General features: G+C 40.8%; 1 protein-coding gene across 4 annotated transcripts; it reads right to left on the bottom strand.

Annotated features, from left to right (window-relative positions):
- Positions 1-664: 664 nt before the first annotated feature.
- map2k4a (mitogen-activated protein kinase kinase 4a) lies at positions 665-17,076 on the bottom strand. 4 transcript variants are annotated; one of them, XM_071465079.1, is made up of 13 exons: positions 16,632-17,022; positions 15,666-15,701; positions 14,633-14,665; positions 11,421-11,523; positions 11,128-11,302; positions 10,532-10,651; positions 10,264-10,383; positions 10,120-10,171; positions 9,903-10,030; positions 2,823-2,900; positions 1,974-2,122; positions 1,687-1,732; positions 1,231-1,492 (listed from the first exon to the last, which is right to left on the bottom strand). In XM_071465079.1, exons 1-13 carry the CDS (start codon positions 16,780-16,782, stop codon positions 1,379-1,381), a joined length of 1,305 nt encoding a protein of 434 aa, XP_071321180.1. In that variant the 5' UTR covers positions 16,783-17,022; the 3' UTR covers positions 1,231-1,378. The 4 variants fall into 4 exon arrangements, with proteins under 4 accessions (XP_071321182.1, XP_071321181.1, XP_071321180.1 ...); XM_071465081.1 differs by lacking the exon at positions 14,633-14,665 and having other exon boundaries at positions 665-1,492; positions 11,421-11,511; positions 16,632-17,076; XM_071465080.1 differs by lacking the exon at positions 14,633-14,665 and having other exon boundaries at positions 665-1,492; positions 16,632-17,069.
- Between the last annotated feature and the right edge of the window lie 691 nt (positions 17,077-17,767).

The raw sequence follows: 17,767 nt of genomic DNA, 5'->3' as shown, positions 1-17,767 counted from the left end.
TAATTACAGTAAATGATATTGTCAGTTTACTATGTTCAGCAATGCTGCAATGGAAACATTACAGCCTTGGCAGGTAACATACAACACTGAACCATGGCACTGCATGGTTGGCTCAGAACCAAACAGGCCACAACCTTAAAACAATTTGACTTGTTTACAGTTACTATCGTCTGTTTATTTCTGGATTAAATTAGAGCTGCAGTGATTAGTCGATTAATTAGTCAATTAACAGAAAATGTATCTATTTGCAATCTACAATTTTGATAATCTAAGCAATTTGGTCAAACATTTGCTGTTTCCAGCTGCTCAGATGTGGGGATGTGAAGCTTTTCTCTTTCATACTGAGACATCAGTGCTGGACGTCACTAATGCTCCTGTGGCTGAATGGGAGCAGATGCCTGCAGCCAAGATTGAAAGTCATGTGGAAAGTGGAAGGGAGGCTGTTTGTCCACACAGATTTTATCTAGAACTTTAGGTTTTGGAGGAAAAAGTCTTGTCAAAGCTAAAGAGTTTAGTGAATTAACTTTCCTGGCTGAAAAACTACATATATGGGGTTTTTCTTTCATTTTCAGTTTGTTAGTTCATCTGATTCCGTCTCAGCATCAGAGCAATTTCCAGATACACAGATATAAACTTGTTCAAGGAAAAAAGGACACAACACACGTTTACCTTCTCTTTCTCTCTCTTTATTCATATATCAGCATATAGTCCACTGCACAGTGAGCACTAACTGGACTGTAGGTCTAACATGATTCTGACCACCAACACTTTCACCTTTTAAACTGCTTTATACCCAGAGAAGCAAAGTTCCATTAACATACCAAACACAATGCTTTCATTCACGTACATGGAAGAGGTGGGACAATTCACAAAGAGCATGATTCCAGTATGTTGAAGAATCTCCAATCAGATACTCCACATGATTTTGGTTCCATAAATACAAGTTCCAGGTTATTTACCTTTCTTTTTTTTTTTCTTTTTTTTTAAATCACTACTAATCACTGAGATGAGTCCTCATCAAGATGAGTCAAGACCATGATTGATTGATTCAGCTGCTATTATACTTACGTGACTGTGCGTCAGTGCGTTTGTGAACAAGAGAGAAACAGAAGTGTGTTAACGTTTATATATTATACAGACATGACTGAAATGAACACCCATTTTATTGCAAACGGTGTTTTAGTTTTTTGTTTTTTTGTTGGTTTTTTTTGTTTTTTTTAGGCTTAACAATTCTTTTTTAACACTGCAATAAGGGGACCAAGCAAATTTACATGAGGATTTGTTTTCTTTACTTTGTTGTCTTTTTTTTTTTTCCACTGTCTTTATTGTTGCAGACTGGTGTATATTTATTGATGTGTTTTTTGTTTTTCTTCTGCTTTCAGTCCATATACATGGGGGAGCTGGGAGATGCTGGCATCTGATCCATGATCCTGCAGACATAACCAGCTACGTCAACCGAGCGCTCCTCGTACATCTGAATGAATGGGTCTTTCTGGAAACGAAAAAAAAAAAAGAATTCAGGCAAATTAATACAAACTCCTACAAAATGATCCTGAAGCAGAAAGGATGTCTTGCAAAAAACATGTTAAGAAAATCAAACTTTTACACTGGATTTGAGTCAGTTTAAAACATCTCAGCCTTCATTTTGGATTTTGTGGATACAGAGAGGGCTCAACATGAACTCACCAGTAGCTCTCTGTACTTTGGCCTCTTCGACTCATCCTTCGTAAGGCTTGAGGAAAAGATAAAGGAGAGGATTAAGTGTTAGAAAGATTGGAGGATGCAGTTCAGCCTGGTGTCCACCAGGGGGCGATGGACCCAAATAAGCCACAGCTGGAGTTTATACCAATGAAACCTCAAGTGCAACCAATTTCCTGACAATAGAACATGGGCAGAAATTCAAAGCAGTCTTTTTCCATTTGTACAACTGTGGCGTAATGCCGCTAAATACACCCAGAGCAGTCTTTCCTTACCACACGTTGACAAAGGCGATGAACATGGGGGAGAAGCGCCTCTCCTCCGAGTTGCTGAGCTGTGGAGGGTCTCCTCTCACCACCTGGGTCAACTGGTCAAACACACTGTTCCACTTTGGGTAGGGAAACCGTCCTGTGGCCAGCTCATACTGAAACACATTAGAGACGTACAATCTAAATAAAAGTGTCACATTTAATATTTAAAAAATATAATTTAAGGGTTTTTGAATAGAAAATCACATGACATCTGGAATGGAATAATCTGACATGTTCTATTTCCTTTTTAAATGTTTGTTCTTTTTTGGATTGGGCTGTACCACACAGTCACAAATCCATATTGAGTTTAATGTAAAGTTCCTGAGTTCTCACTGTAGTAACTATGAGCTAATTTCAATCTAATTATTGAATAGATCAGGTTGCACTATTAAAACTGAAGAAATGTCTAAGTTATTATGTGTAAATCAGTTACTTGGAATCATCTGTAGAAACAATCAAGAGGAAGTCAGTGTAGCATCACAAGATAGCATAAATCCAAAAATGAGTTTTAGAGGAACAAAAGATTAAGGGTTTGTAACTGCAGGTATTTCTTTGTTTGATTTATGTCTGCATACATGAGGAGGTTAGTGTGTCTCAGAGTTAGCAATCTGAATGCATGTGAAATTACCACTGATGCTGACCTAACTGACATTATTTAGACATAATCCAAACAAACACTCAACAATTTATCTATACAGTCAAGTTATTCTCCAAACTCACTGAAAGTCGCCTTTTAATGGCAGCACTCAGAGATAAACAGCTCAAATTATTTTTTTCTCTCACCAGCTGATTAAAGATAACATTGAGACTCACCAGTGTGATTCCCAAACTCCAAACATCTGAGCGGACATCGTAGCCTTGCCTGGATGCGCTGGGGTCTATTCTCTCTGGCTGAAAATTAAATCAGGAAATCTGATTAAAATTTGGACTCAGAAACAAGAGTAAACAGCCAAAAAGAAAAATACTACAAACAATTTTGCGTTTTGGTGACTGGGATATGATATGAGCAGGACAGAGACATTTCACATAAATAATAACATGACCAGCAACATCAAGGCAGCAGCTCAGCATGAACGTTATCACTGAAGTTACTCGGTTCTCAGATGATGCTTTGAAGAACTGAAGATACTGAAGGAACGAGACGTGTCTCACTCCTGTTGTGTCAGAAGAAAAAGTGACTGATGATGTTCACTTCAAACATCACTGGTACATTTACTAATTATTTTACTGGTATATGTTCAACTATAAACTGTGCATTTACTGCAGCTCGTCTAAGCAAGAGTATTATAGATGGAGCTTCTTGGGCTTTTATTGGACAGATGAGCTGAAACCATCAGATCATTCGGAGGCTGTACGTTCTTCACGCCACCAGATGTCACTGTGCTCACTGAGTTTAAATCATGGAAGATTCATATCTTTCTCAGCATGTCTGTCACTAGGAAACACATACATGTAAACTACTCATCATGAAATTTGATTGCAGTTTTATGTTGTCAAAACTTTAATTTGCAAATAGCTTAAATGTTTTTTGTGTGTTTCTTCATTCTGAGCTCCAGATTAGATCATCAGACAGAAACAGGTGTTCATGGCCAAACTGGGCCAAATTAAAATCCACTGCTAGACGAGGTTTTCCCCCGAGAATACCAAGCCTGCTCATCACCTCTGGGCATGTTTTCACCTGCACAACAAGATGCCATCAGCTCCAGAGCTCAAACCCAAAGGCAGCACGTTCCCTCATCGCCGCCTCTCAGGACTGCAGCCTGCCTTATAAGACTCCCCTCTGTCATTTACAGCCTCCTCTTTGGTTCATCACGACGGAGGCGTGTTAGCAGAGGGCTGCAGAGATCTCCTGCCTCTGCGCTGAGAGGAAGGGAGCACCTCGCTGGCCCATTTACAGGCCTGAATTAGATGCTGACGTCACCACAGCAGAGTGGGACAGTCTGTGCTGCAGTGCTGATGGGTTTTATAGGAGAGCAGCTGACTACTGCAGGGAGCCTGCTCACATCTGCTAACACTGGCAGTGTTTAGTCTCTGCAGTCACTGCATATAAATTGTCTTAAATATAAACAGCATTAGTGGGGAAGCGATTAGTTCCACCTTCTCCTCTCTTATCTCTGATTATAAAGTGAATCCTTTCAGGCTTCTTTAGATGCTGTTAAAACAATATCTACAACTAACATTTCATAGATTAAATAATTCATCAAAAGCACAGAAGAAATATGGACAAAATACAGAACAATTCTCTACAGTGTCCATCGTCTGTAAACTGTGCATCACTTGTCATTGTTCTGACACAAAATTCAAATTTCATGAAATGTTTTCTCTCTTAAACTCAGGCACCAGCAAAACTCTGTATTCACACTCTGACATCGTTTACTGTTTTAAAAACTGTTAAATTTATGACACAAAATGACAGTTTGCTACAGCTGCGTCAAATAAAGTAGAAACATAAAAACACAAAAAACGCTCATCACTCCACCATAAAGACTGAAGGAGGACATGAGGTGTGATGTGGAGGAGAAGACAGAGTCGACCAACACTGATGTAGTTTTCTGATACATGAATATATAATATATGGTGAATCTATAAATATTATAATAATTTAGTGTTACTGGAATTAGTTCAGGAAAATACAGCCTGGTGAAGTTCACTGCAGCATTTCTGTAAGAAGCACTGTGAGGCAGCAGAGTCTGAGCAGTGAAGAAGAATTATTATTTTTGGTGCAATGGCATCATGGTTTATGCAGAAAAAGAAACATCAAATAAAAAAATTATATTAAAGCTACAGTTTTCTTCATCTGTTTCTAAGTCCTCATCTTATTGTCGAGCTGGGTGTGTATCTTAACGCATGTTTAAGAGCACAACAGCATGATCACTGTTTATATAAACACATGTCCACTTGTTTGTATGAACACATCTGAATGTATATTTAATGTATATTTAAAGCACTGGAAATTTGTATTTCTGCCGTTAATATTTCTTTTTGTTATTTATTTGATTTTTCTTTGCTCAGGTCTCACTTGTAAATGAGACAATATGAGAATATGACTTCCTGATGAAATACTGTGTGTGTATATGTATATATATATATATATATATATATATATATATATATATATATATATATATACACATACTGTATGAAATAAATTGGATGTGAGGTAAAGAGAACTGTGTGCAGTGCTGAAAAAGAGAAATTAAAAAAGTTGTTTGCATGTTTGCAGCTACATGTAAAACCTGTAAAGGTTCAACTGTTGACACAAACAACAGCCACAGCCGTCAGACTCTCATCATGTACAGCAGAACAAACAAAACCACATAATCATAACCGTGACCACAAAGAGTTGTGAACAAGAGCTACTGGTTCAATAAAATCCACATACCCACACAGTGCATCAGGCCCTGCGGCTGCACTGAGGTCAGTTATTTTGCGTCATTAAGCCTGCAGTAACCAGCAGCGCGGTGATCAAACACCTGGCGAGTGTGCCAGCTGGAAACATGAAACTGGAGCTAAGATTCCTGAGCCCTGAGTTCACGGCCGCGGGAAGCTCCCGGGCGACTGCGCTCAGACCCGAGTCATGAATGAAGCGGCCTGCAAGAGGGCGGGCGCGGCGCGTGTGGCGGTGGTGTGGATGTGTTGCCGGGTCCTGATTGTGCTTCACCAAATTTAGAATGGAAACTGCTGTGGAGTGACTGGGGCGGCTGGGAGGAGGGGGGAGTGGGGGGGTTGCCCCCCTCTCAGCTGATGTAACCCCCATGACAGAAAATAACCTCGGAGCGGTGACGACACAGTGAGATCACCTCTTTGCACCGCCAGCGATGTGGTGCATGCACCCAACACGCTCAGGGCTGAACGATGTGCAGGAAAAACAAAGTGCGATTATTCTGGCAGATACTGTGATTGTGATATGAGCCGTGACTTCAGCTGGAATGACGGTTTTTACATTTCACTTTCTCTGAGAACTAAAATTAAAACGATGATGATGTGATTTTTGTTGGGGCTCACACAAAACAAACATGTTCCCTTCTGTCTGGAGAATATCATTTGTAGTCCGGGGGGGTCACAACAATACAACACTGTAACACCACAACACTTATGGTGCTAACACTGCACAATAATGTTGTGACACCTTTGACCTTTATCAGAAAAGAGTTGGATAATGCACTTGGCCAAATTAGATTCTATTTAGATTAATTGTGCAGCCATAGTATCATTAAAAATGAGTAATCTGAGACATCAACTTGGCCTCCAGGAACTTCTGACTGACATCTAATCAAGTAAGTTATTGAAAACAGTTTTTTTTATTAAAAGGGAACGCTTTCACTTGTCATGGAGAGCACTAGTGAGTCTGTGAAAACAGTTGTGTGATGTCAGCAGGGTTTTCTTTGTTTGCACATTTCATGTTTGGGACCTTTGAGAACTAAACATTAAATCATCAGGTTGTTTCTGCGTCAGTTCACAGAGTTTCTACGTCACTGTGCTGAGTTTGTTCAAAAACTGGCGGCTGAAAGTGAGCAGATCATGTTGGAGCTGGAGCTAATCAATGATGAACAACAGTTAATGTTATTGAAATTATTGCAAAGCAAAAGAGAGGAGAGACACCAGAGGAGATGGTGGAAGCAGAAGGAGGAGGGTGAGAGTTAGAGACATGGTGGGAGGAAACTGCTGCCAACCATAGTTGCTGCAATCTGGTGCACATCAGGGACGGTGGTGGGTGCATGACCTACAACATCGGTTCTACACACAGGTATAAAACTGGACTTTAGCTGAAGAGATAAACGTGACTGAATCCAGTCTTTCAGCTGCTTGGTTACATTTTCATATTGTCACTGTCAGATAAAGTATCCAGGTCTGTGTGTGGAACCAGACTGTTCCTGCACTAAAAGGCTTCAGAAAACACAGCAAAGTATCTGCAGGTTGTGGCTCAGACACCACAACCTCACCACAGCTCTCATTTCAAGACTCCATCAGTGCATTACAACCGTCGACTGAAGCTTTTTAAGGTCATATATGACTTGATCACCTTCTCTTCTCACAGGTCTCAGCCAGAACGAGGTCATTCTGTTTTTGTTAGTTCCACAGTTCTCAGCTCCATCGATACCAGCTGCACTGATTCATCATGAATCACTTTTATCAGCACAACACTGAGATGTAACGGCTGCCTTACGTCATCAGACGAGTCAGACACCTGCCCTGATTCATAGCTACATCAGTTTTTTTACTGTTTTCTTTAAGACTCTTTCATTTTAGAGACCCATGCATGTGCCCAGTTGATCAAACCGAAAAATGAAGCCAACGCTTCAGTCCCAAAAGCTGCAGTTCCTCTAATGACCACTAGAGTCTGGCTCCCGCAGTGAGTCAGTCCCCAGAGACTCCCATGTTCAAATGTCCAACTTTACAGCAGAAAGAAACATGTTTACAGCCTGGTACAGAAACTGTTCTGGTCTCTAGTTCTGACAACTGTACGGCTGAATTTTATACAACTCACCTGTTTACATTTTATTAAGGACTACAGGTATGAATAGTTGAGGGCGTGGCCTCTTTGAGTGACAGGTGGGTGAAGGTATGCTTGCCACACACCAACATGCACCAAAGTCTGTGCTCCACACACGTCCCACCTCTTGGCCCGTTTTTGGATTAGCTGAGATTTAGGCGGAGTCAGGTTCTGCCAAGATGGCAGCAGCGGAGCAGTTCACTCTGAGCTTCAAAAACACTCTTCAGAAACCTGTGGGTGACGCCACAGGGGCTGCTTCCATCTTTATTTACAGTCTATGATCAAACCTCCACCATGTCCCTTCAACAGCAGAACTCAATCAAACCAAACTCTGTGCTACTCACCGCCATGTATGGTCTGCATACATTCACCACATCGCTGGCGGTGCATGCACCCAACACGCTCAGGGCTGAACGATGTGCAGGAAAAACAAAGTGCGATTATTCTGGCAGATACTGTGATTGTGATATGAGCCGTGACTTCAGCTGGAATGACGGTTTTTACATTTCACTTTCTCTGAGAACTAAAATTAAAACGATGATGATGTGATTTTTGTTGGGGCTCACACAAAACAAACATGTTCCCTTCTGTCTGGAGAATATCATTTGTAGTCCGGGGGGGTCACAACAATACAACACTGTAACACCACAACACTTATGGTGCTAACACTGCACAATAATGTTGTGACACCTTTGACCTTTATCAGAAAAGAGTTGGATAATGCACTTGGCCAAATTAGATTCTATTTAGATTAATTGTGCAGCCATAGTATCATTAAAAATGAGTAATCTGAGACATCAACTTGGCCTCCAGGAACTTCTGACTGACATCTAATCAAGTAAGTTATTGAAAACAGTTTTTTTTATTAAAAGGGAACGCTTTCACTTGTCATGGAGAGCACTAGTGAGTCTGTGAAAACAGTTGTGTGATGTCAGCAGGGTTTTCTTTGTTTGCACATTTCATGTTTGGGACCTTTGAGAACTAAACATTAAATCATCAGGTTGTTTCTGCGTCAGTTCACAGAGTTTCTACGTCACTGTGCTGAGTTTGTTCAAAAACTGGCGGCTGAAAGTGAGCAGATCATGTTGGAGCTGGAGCTAATCAATGATGAACAACAGTTAATGTTATTGAAATTATTGCAAAGCAAAAGAGAGGAGAGACACCAGAGGAGATGGTGGAAGCAGAAGGAGGAGGGTGAGAGTTAGAGACATGGTGGGAGGAAACTGCTGCCAACCATAGTTGCTGCAATCTGGTGCACATCAGGGACGGTGGTGGGTGCATGACCTACAACATCGGTTCTACACACAGGTATAAAACTGGACTTTAGCTGAAGAGATAAACGTGACTGAATCCAGTCTTTCAGCTGCTTGGTTACATTTTCATATTGTCACTGTCAGATAAAGTATCCAGGTCTGTGTGTGGAACCAGACTGTTCCTGCACTAAAAGGCTTCAGAAAACACAGCAAAGTATCTGCAGGTTGTGGCTCAGACACCACAACCTCACCACAGCTCTCATTTCAAGACTCCATCAGTGCATTACAACCGTCGACTGAAGCTTTTTAAGGTCATATATGACTTGATCACCTTCTCTTCTCACAGGTCTCAGCCAGAACGAGGTCATTCTGTTTTTGTTAGTTCCACAGTTCTCAGCTCCATCGATACCAGCTGCACTGATTCATCATGAATCACTTTTATCAGCACAACACTGAGATGTAACGGCTGCCTTACGTCATCAGACGAGTCAGACACCTGCCCTGATTCATAGCTACATCAGTTTTTTTACTGTTTTCTTTAAGACTCTTTCATTTTAGAGACCCATGCATGTGCCCAGTTGATCAAACCGAAAAATGAAGCCAACGCTTCAGTCCCAAAAGCTGCAGTTCCTCTAATGACCACTAGAGTCTGGCTCCCGCAGTGAGTCAGTCCCCAGAGACTCCCATGTTCAAATGTCCAACTTTACAGCAGAAAGAAACATGTTTACAGCCTGGTACAGAAACTGTTCTGGTCTCTAGTTCTGACAACTGTACGGCTGAATTTTATACAACTCACCTGTTTACATTTTATTAAGGACTACAGGTATGAATAGTTGAGGGCGTGGCCTCTTTGAGTGACAGGTGGGTGAAGGTATGCTTGCCACACACCAACATGCACCAAAGTCTGTGCTCCACACACGTCCCACCTCTTGGCCCGTTTTTGGATTAGCTGAGATTTAGGCGGAGTCAGGTTCTGCCAAGATGGCAGCAGCGGAGCAGTTCACTCTGAGCTTCAAAAACACTCTTCAGAAACCTGTGGGTGACGCCACAGGGGCTGCTTCCATCTTTATTTACAGTCTATGATCAAACCTCCACCATGTCCCTTCAACAGCAGAACTCAATCAAACCAAACTCTGTGCTACTCACCGCCATGTATGGTCTGCACCCTGCATCCCTGGTTTTGGCGATGGAGTCCACCAGCTGACCACTGATGCCAAAGTCACACAGCTTTATGTTGCCGTTCCTGTCCAGGAGGATGTTTGACGGCTTAATGTCTGACAGGGAAAGAAAAGACGCAGTCAATGAAAAGAGAACTGATGCGGGACCAATAATAAGACAGGAGCTGTGCCTGGTGTTGTCTTACCTCTGTGTATAATTTTCAAGTTTTCTTTTAAGTGGTTAAGTGCTTTCACAGTCTGCAAAATATCAAACAGCTCTTTAGTATCAGTAGTTGATAACGTGGCATCTTTGTTTTTAAAAAGAGGGAAATAATTTCAGGAAAACTTACAGCTAATGTTATTTTTCCTAATATTTCTTCTGGAATCACGTCGTCTAATGAGCAATATACAAATTTGTAAAATTTGTCTAAGGAGGTAGCCATAAGTTCCATACAAATCCAACAGTCGCCCTGAAACACAAGCAACACAGTCATTTCCTGCAGAAGTAATAGATTTCAAAATAAAACATTTGAGTTTTTTTAACTCAATAAACAGTACAAAGATTTAAAAATATTCACACAATAGTAAATGTTTCATATAAATGAGTCTTAATTTTACCTCTCTGAACAGAGCACCGTAAAACTGCACGATGTAAGGACAATCACTACTTCTCATGACCACGTCCAAGTCCATCAGCAGCTGCTTCTGCTCCTTCTCGTCAACCGTTGACCGAATCCTCTGTGACAGAAACGTAAACAAAGACATGATCACACCGGAGAACAGTCGCAGCGCAGATACCAGGATGTTACAGAGCAAAGACACAGGGGAGAGAGAGTGAGCTGCTCGCCGCTATGCAACCCGGTAAAATGCATCTGCCATGTCTCATCCCCGGGTTGGTTCTCCTGTAAAAGTGTCACAGCCTCCTCATGAGACGCTTCAATCGGTGATTGACAGGTCTGTTTACAGAGTCCTTGCTCTGAAAGACGTTACAGCAGGAAAAGGGATGAAAAATTAGCAGGTTCACCGAACTGTTGAGGTTAAATCAGTGCTGACTGGAGCCAGAGCCAATAAATAACCTGTTTACTGCAGAGTCATTTGACCTGGGTGTGAATGCCAATCGTGCCCTTTTCCATTGCTGACAAAAACCTGATATTAGCAGGTCTTAGTGAGTTTTTCAACCGGTGGAAAAGGGGCTGAACAGAAGTAGTGATCACCTTGACGGCCATGATCTGGTTACTCGGCTTGTGCACCATCTTGTTGACAGAGCCATAAGCGCCTCGCCCGATCTCGCCCAAATCTTTGAGATCCTCAGCTGTGAAGTCCCAGTGCTGCTCCGGGGAAATCTTCAGCTTTCCTGACGACTCGATGCTGTGTGTCCTCAGCCTCTCTCTAAAAAATACATGCATAAATTTACAGTGTGTGTGTAAAAAAGAAAAGAGGAAAATGGAGGATAAAAACAAATGTAGTGCTGGGTTTCTTTAGGACACGACCTGTGAGGGTCACTCACATGTGCGGGTTTTGAAAGGGCGGCCCCGCCGTGTTCAGTGTGAACCTAGTGGTGGGTTTGATTGGCGGGTTGGCAAAGTTCAGCTTCAGGGCTTTGCGTTTACCTGACCAGGAGAAGAAACAGTAACATAATCAGATTTTAAATCAAGCAACAAATGCTGAGGATTGAGCAAAAAAACAGAAAAAAAAACAAACTCCTCCCACATGAAAGGTCAGAATGATCAGTGAGTGAAAACAACACAAATGATAAAATGAGATAATAGGAAGAATGAGGGGGCATTCATCCAAATTCACCCAAATCCATTGATGTCATGCTTTCCACAGAACACGGGGACAACTTCTGCATCACCATATATGTACATTTAAACTACGCTGTCATATTCCCAAAGATATACTCATCTGTGAGCCTCAGATTTGACTGGAGATACTTGTTTTGTTCTTATTGTCAACAAATTCCATGAAAAGACCCGAACCAACGCTAACAAGTCCTGTGTGTGCATCCAAAGCCTGATGTAAGTTATTTCTCTGAGCCTTAAAAACACATCACTGTTGCACTGGGTGACACGCAGTATCTTATTTTGACTCATCCCACACAGACCATCCTACTGCTCACTACAGCACCAAACGTGGATTAATCCATCGCTGAAAATAGTCCCAAACAAATGCACTGTTTCCTCCTGTTTGAGTAATGTTTGATAAAAACTACAGTGCCCAGCTCTTTAAAGAATTTTTTGAGTTTTTTATAAGTGAAAACAATATATTTGTGAGCAGTTTTTAAAGATTTCAATCTTCAGAAGCAAAGAACAGACTTGTAGCTGAAAACTATGACAGGGTTGGGAAACCACTTTTCATGGGAAGTGTTGACGGTAAGAAAACCTCGTCCTGGTCTTATCCTACAGCTTCGTCATTCTTGATGTCACCTGTAATTTTAAGAATTAACAGGTGCTGCTCAGCCTTTAATAGAAGCTTTGCTTGCAGAACAATGGCTAATAGCATTTACAGTCAAGTGGATATAAACATAACTCAGTCATAATGTAAACAATTCTGTTAACATTACCAAATTCATACAACAGCCCTGACACACTCTGCCTTTACAAAGCTTATAATGTAAAGTCTTGTTAAAACTTTCTCAAGTCCTAATTTCACTTTGTGTCCATTAGTGAGGTCGTAGGTAGTTGTAGGTGGTGTTGTACCAGACTGCATCATAATCAGAGCTGTTTTTAATATTCTCCCCCTCATGTTTGTCAAAGGGCAAAACATTACAAACACATCTTGTTGTGATGTTGTCAAGTTCAACACCACAGAAAACTACAACTGCAATCACATATAAAACTGATCAGTCAAAACTGAACATTGTGACTTTGTAAAGGTTGAATTTATGGCTGAGCTGGTGTGATGGTTGCATTAGATGTGGCCACTGAGCATAATTTCACTCTTGCACTTAATTAGATGAGACTAGATTGTTGTTCTTATAATAGTGGACGATGCTCTTTCACAATATATTTGTTAAGTGTTTTTTTTTTAATATTTTTATAAAGTACTACTGGTACATTTCATGTTGTAGTACTTTTTTTTGGAAAACCAATTGAGAAACTGCTTAAATATCTGAAAGATGAAGTTACTTCATCACACTAATAAAGCAGTCCTGCTCTCTGGTTTGTAATATTAAAGGAAGATCTTTAAGTAGGTCCACCTAGTTCAAACTGATGCATCTGATTCAACAGTTCTGTAATAAATCCTTCCTTCATGAAAGCTGAAACTATTTTTGATTCAACTATATGATCATTTTGTCAGATGTAGATTATTTGTTTGCTGTTGGGTTGTGTGTGTCTGTTCTTTAGCCTAAACTCACTGATAGAACTGAGGTAGACAAAATAATACAAACACCCTCAGTGTAACAATACAATTCACACCTTATGTTTTAATGCTTTTTATGTTGTAATGCAGATATATAACAGCATATAGCTTCATCACATTAGACTGAGGCGTTTGTGTAACCTCACTGATATTAAAAAAATTGTCAAAATAAAACATTATAAGCTTCACTGAAGGTAGGATTTAATACAGAGGTGTTGCATTAGACTGTACAGTTTCTTCTAGGTGGGAACTAATACACTGCAACTGAGTGTAAATTATGTGGAAAAGCCTCCGACAAATTTATTTCATCTCACTGAATATATCATCACATTGCCCAACCCTAACTTACACTGGTGTCACCTGTTCAGCAGCTGCCTGACACATTTATCTATTTATCTGAGGAACCTCTCAACACCCACTTTATTTTCTTACCACTTTGCTGCAGCGTTGCCTACATTTGAACCTTTATTTGATGCAGAAACAGAAATGTAGCATGCTGCTAAACTCCCAGACACCTACATTCACAATGCAGACACAAACCCACCACAGGTCAAAAAAAATAAAATAAAAACATTGCAAGAAGAAACCACTGATGAAACATATCTCGCACATGCTTCTGAAGGCCAACTGCTTTGATTTCACCTTGAATCATGGGACCGTGTTCCCAGCTCGCTCCACCCAACAAAATACCACAAGAATGCGTGTTTGAATTCCTGTAAGCAGCATCACTTGAAATGACAACCCTGGAGTGTGTGTACCTTGTCTCGACAAGCAAATGCTATGCTGAGGTGCACCCATGCCAAAAAAACAAAAAACAAACCAGTTGGGGGGGAAAAAAAACAGTAATGTGACAACACTACAGGCACTACTTTTGCTTGTTAGTGACACACTGTAAACCAGTGAAGTAGAGCTTCCATTACAGGGTTTAAAGTGGGAAACAGTCTTTCTTTCTTTAGCTGGGACAGCTCCTCCATCACACTGAGGAGTTAAAAACTGAGTTGAGAGGATCTCAAGCCAAAATATCAATGGAAGCTCTGACTTTTAGGCTTGTGCCGATGAGAATAAATACACCTTACCTGTACCTGTAACTGCTTTTGACAAGAAATTACTGCCTTTTTATGCAGCACAGATTTCTCACGTCTGGATCTTATGTGAGAAAGGTAGTGATCCATTAAACTGAGAGTCTGACAAGCTGTAGCTTTACCATTCTCTATTGTCTGAGCTACCGGCACAAGCCTACTTGAACCCGACTTGGATTAGTTTAGAACAGCAGGACAGACTCCCCCATACCAGACTGTCAGGCGGAAACAAAGGAATGAGAACTGTTGGTGCTGAAGCAAAAGAGGGTTGGCTTACTTGGGGGAGCTCCAGACAGGTTTATCTGAAACCCTAGAGGTGAGAAGACAGCTTTTACTTTCTTCATAGTTCACCCTTCAAGTTGCCAGCTTGTTATGTCTTCCTCAAGAGACAGCTGTGTTAGGTGACTTCCAAGATTTAATGTGACGTCACTTGCTTAAAGGATTCTAAAATAACCTCTTCCTGGAATAAAAAAATAAGTGTCCGTTTCATTCAAAAAACCAGGACTAACAGGAATCCTGCGGTCTTAGGGTTGACAAATAATCACAGAAATTGGCCTTGCTTTGCTGAGTTCTGTTGCAGGTTAAATGCATCATCTGGAGGGTAATGCATTAGCATGCACACACATTTTATGAAACAGCTACAAGCACTTCAATATGGTGAATTATGTCATGTGTCAGTCAGAGGAACAGCAAATGAAGGAGGCAAAATGACCTGTAGATACAACAAAAAAGGATCTAGGAGTGAGTATGAATTACCATCATGAAATGGTTTTGCAAGGGAAACATATTACATTTTCATAAACAGTAGTTTCTTGGGACAGCTCACCATTATTCAGCATCATGTGAGGAGTTAGGAATCATTAGTGAGCAGCATTAAGGTAAAAAGGTGAAATATGGTCAGGGAAAGGTGAATGAAAACAGGATTACATAACAGGGTCAGATACCTGATAAGATATGATCATAAATTCAATTAAATCAAAGTGTTTAAGCCTGAATCATTATGACTGTTAGACTTGATTAAGGTAGCATCTTCTTCTCTATAAAGATTGGTACTAATATTATAAAATCAACATGCAACTCGGATATAAATTCATGGAATCAATCAAAAATTAACAAACCCAAAGTACAAACATCATTAGATAGAGGCTAAAAAGTCAGACTTGGTCAGTATGAAAATCAGCGTGTGGCAGATATGTTAAATATAATAACACTTTTTTTTCTTGGTTCTTTATCCAAAATGAAAACTGTAATTAGATTTCTAATCAAACTGCTCATCCTACTCTACTAAATCAAATGAAGTGTGTAGCTACCTGTTTCACTCTGACATCTCCAGCAGGTGTTGGACTCTGAAAGTTAAAATGAGACATTGTTTGTACAAAGATACAGCACTGTAATGAGCATTTGGTTAAACGGTGGTGATGTGAATATAAAGAGACTGGTTTAGATGTTTCTGTTGATAAGCCCTTAAAAGGACAGGACGGCCTCAGGTTTCTCTGTGCTCACTCCATACAAATGAGGACCAAGCTGCAACACCACCAACACTCACTACTTCATAACAAAGTTTTTAAAAAATGTATGGAAACCAACCAAACCGTGAAATCAAATTCAACAATTTAGATGGGTTTACATATTGCTAACCATATACACGTAATGTAAAATGACTTCTAATAATTTATTAATTATGAAGATGTTTGGACAAATTCGGCATTTATTACACTAACATAGCTCTCAATCCAAAGAAGTAAAATTCATTGCATTACTGTAGAGGATGAATGAAGCTTAAGTTGGGTAACAGATACGTCATGGACGTCAAGGGAGCTGTAATTCAAATACATGATGACACACTAATCTGATTAAATCGACGCGGAACAGTGTCCTTCTAGGCTTTGCAGGATTTAAAAGAGTAACGTTTTGTAATTGACATATGTGGCCATAGCTGCGACTTAAAATTGCCCATTTTTTGAACGGAGTTTGGCGAGATTCTCCCCAGACACGAGAGAACATAATGTAACGGGGCTGCAAAATATCAAAATGGTAACAAGAACATTAAATGCATTTTGAACGGTACAAGAAAAAATCTGTTTTTCTACTTAATTAACTCAAGCAGTTGAAAGTAAGCACGTTCCTCCAGGGAAAAACAGTGGTCCGCTCCCTCGGGAGTGTTTTTCAGTCCTGGGAGTAGCCTCAGCCTCCCACGGCTAGCTGCTAACATTAACCTTCACTGCAGCAGAACGCGAGCCCCGGCTCCCGGCGGGTACCCCCCCACCTCCACTCACCCTGCATGCTGCTGACGGTGGTGATGTGCTGAGACTGGGACTGGTGGTGGAGGTGCGCTGCGGAGCCTGCGTTGTTGCTGCTGTTGTGGCTGCTAGGTGTTGTTGAGTTGTTAGGACTGGGAGTCGCCATTGTTGTGTGTTTGAATTCCATCAGCAGCACCGGGCTGCAATGCAGAGACACGGAGAGCGACTGCAGCCGCCTTCCCTCCAGCCGCGGTAACCGCTGCCTCCCCCCGGGACTCCGCTCCGCAGAACCCGCGGCCGCCGACGGGAGAACGCTTCAAAATGCCTGAATTATTCAGAAACTGTGAAACTTGCAGGCTAGGCTAAAGGCTACCTGTGTGGTAACGTTAACAAAAACAAACATCCAGCTAGGCTAAGCTAACTAAACGGGCTAGTCAAGGGGCTGTACAGCCCGCAATCAGCTGACCAAGCGACACTGACAAGTAGCTCCCGCGGCGCTACACGCGATCAGCCGCGACCAGACCGGATGTGCCTTTCAAAGTAAAGTACAAAGTCAAATTAAATTATAATCAAGGCATATTGATTATTTAAATAACACACGATAACTACTTTCATTATCAGATCCTGAGAGGCCCCTGGGCAAAAATTTGTTCTGAGACTCCTGCTGACCTACATGTACATACTGTGCATGGTACCTGATTTCCCCACACGCCCAAAACCAACTTTAGTCGATTGAGAGAAAATTAATCAGCAGTTATATTTATTTTTCAGTCATTTTTGAGAGGAAACGCTGTAAAACAAATTAGCTCAACATTAAGTAAAATAATTTAACTTTTAACACTGGATTTCGCCATCGAGTCCTTTTCTCAGGTGGAGTCATAGAGGATGGAGGAGCTGTTGTGGTTTAACATCTCAGCAACTTTGCTGTTAATCATATTATGTAGACCCACTTGTTACGGAGCAAACCTGTTGCTTTTGGGAAGGACACTTTCTAAAATACTCTAGTTTTAGTCTGTGAAATTTAATCACAGTATAAATAGATAGAAACAGATGTTTTTAAAGGCATTAAGCATGGGGGTCCTCCAGAAAACATGGCATAATTTACAGGTTGAATATTACATAAAATGCATTTATTCATTTTTATATTGTCATTTTAGGGTGCATGTTCCAAA

Source organism: Trachinotus anak, unplaced genomic scaffold (assembly GCF_046630095.1).
Source record: "Trachinotus anak isolate AG129_WGS33_773 ecotype Australia unplaced genomic scaffold, CSIRO_AGI_Tana_v1 ptg000003l, whole genome shotgun sequence".
Lineage (NCBI taxonomy): Eukaryota > Metazoa > Chordata > Actinopteri > Carangiformes > Carangidae > Trachinotus > Trachinotus anak.
Note: the sequence above shows the minus strand (reverse complement) of the source record. Positions and strands in the feature narration are given on the sequence as shown.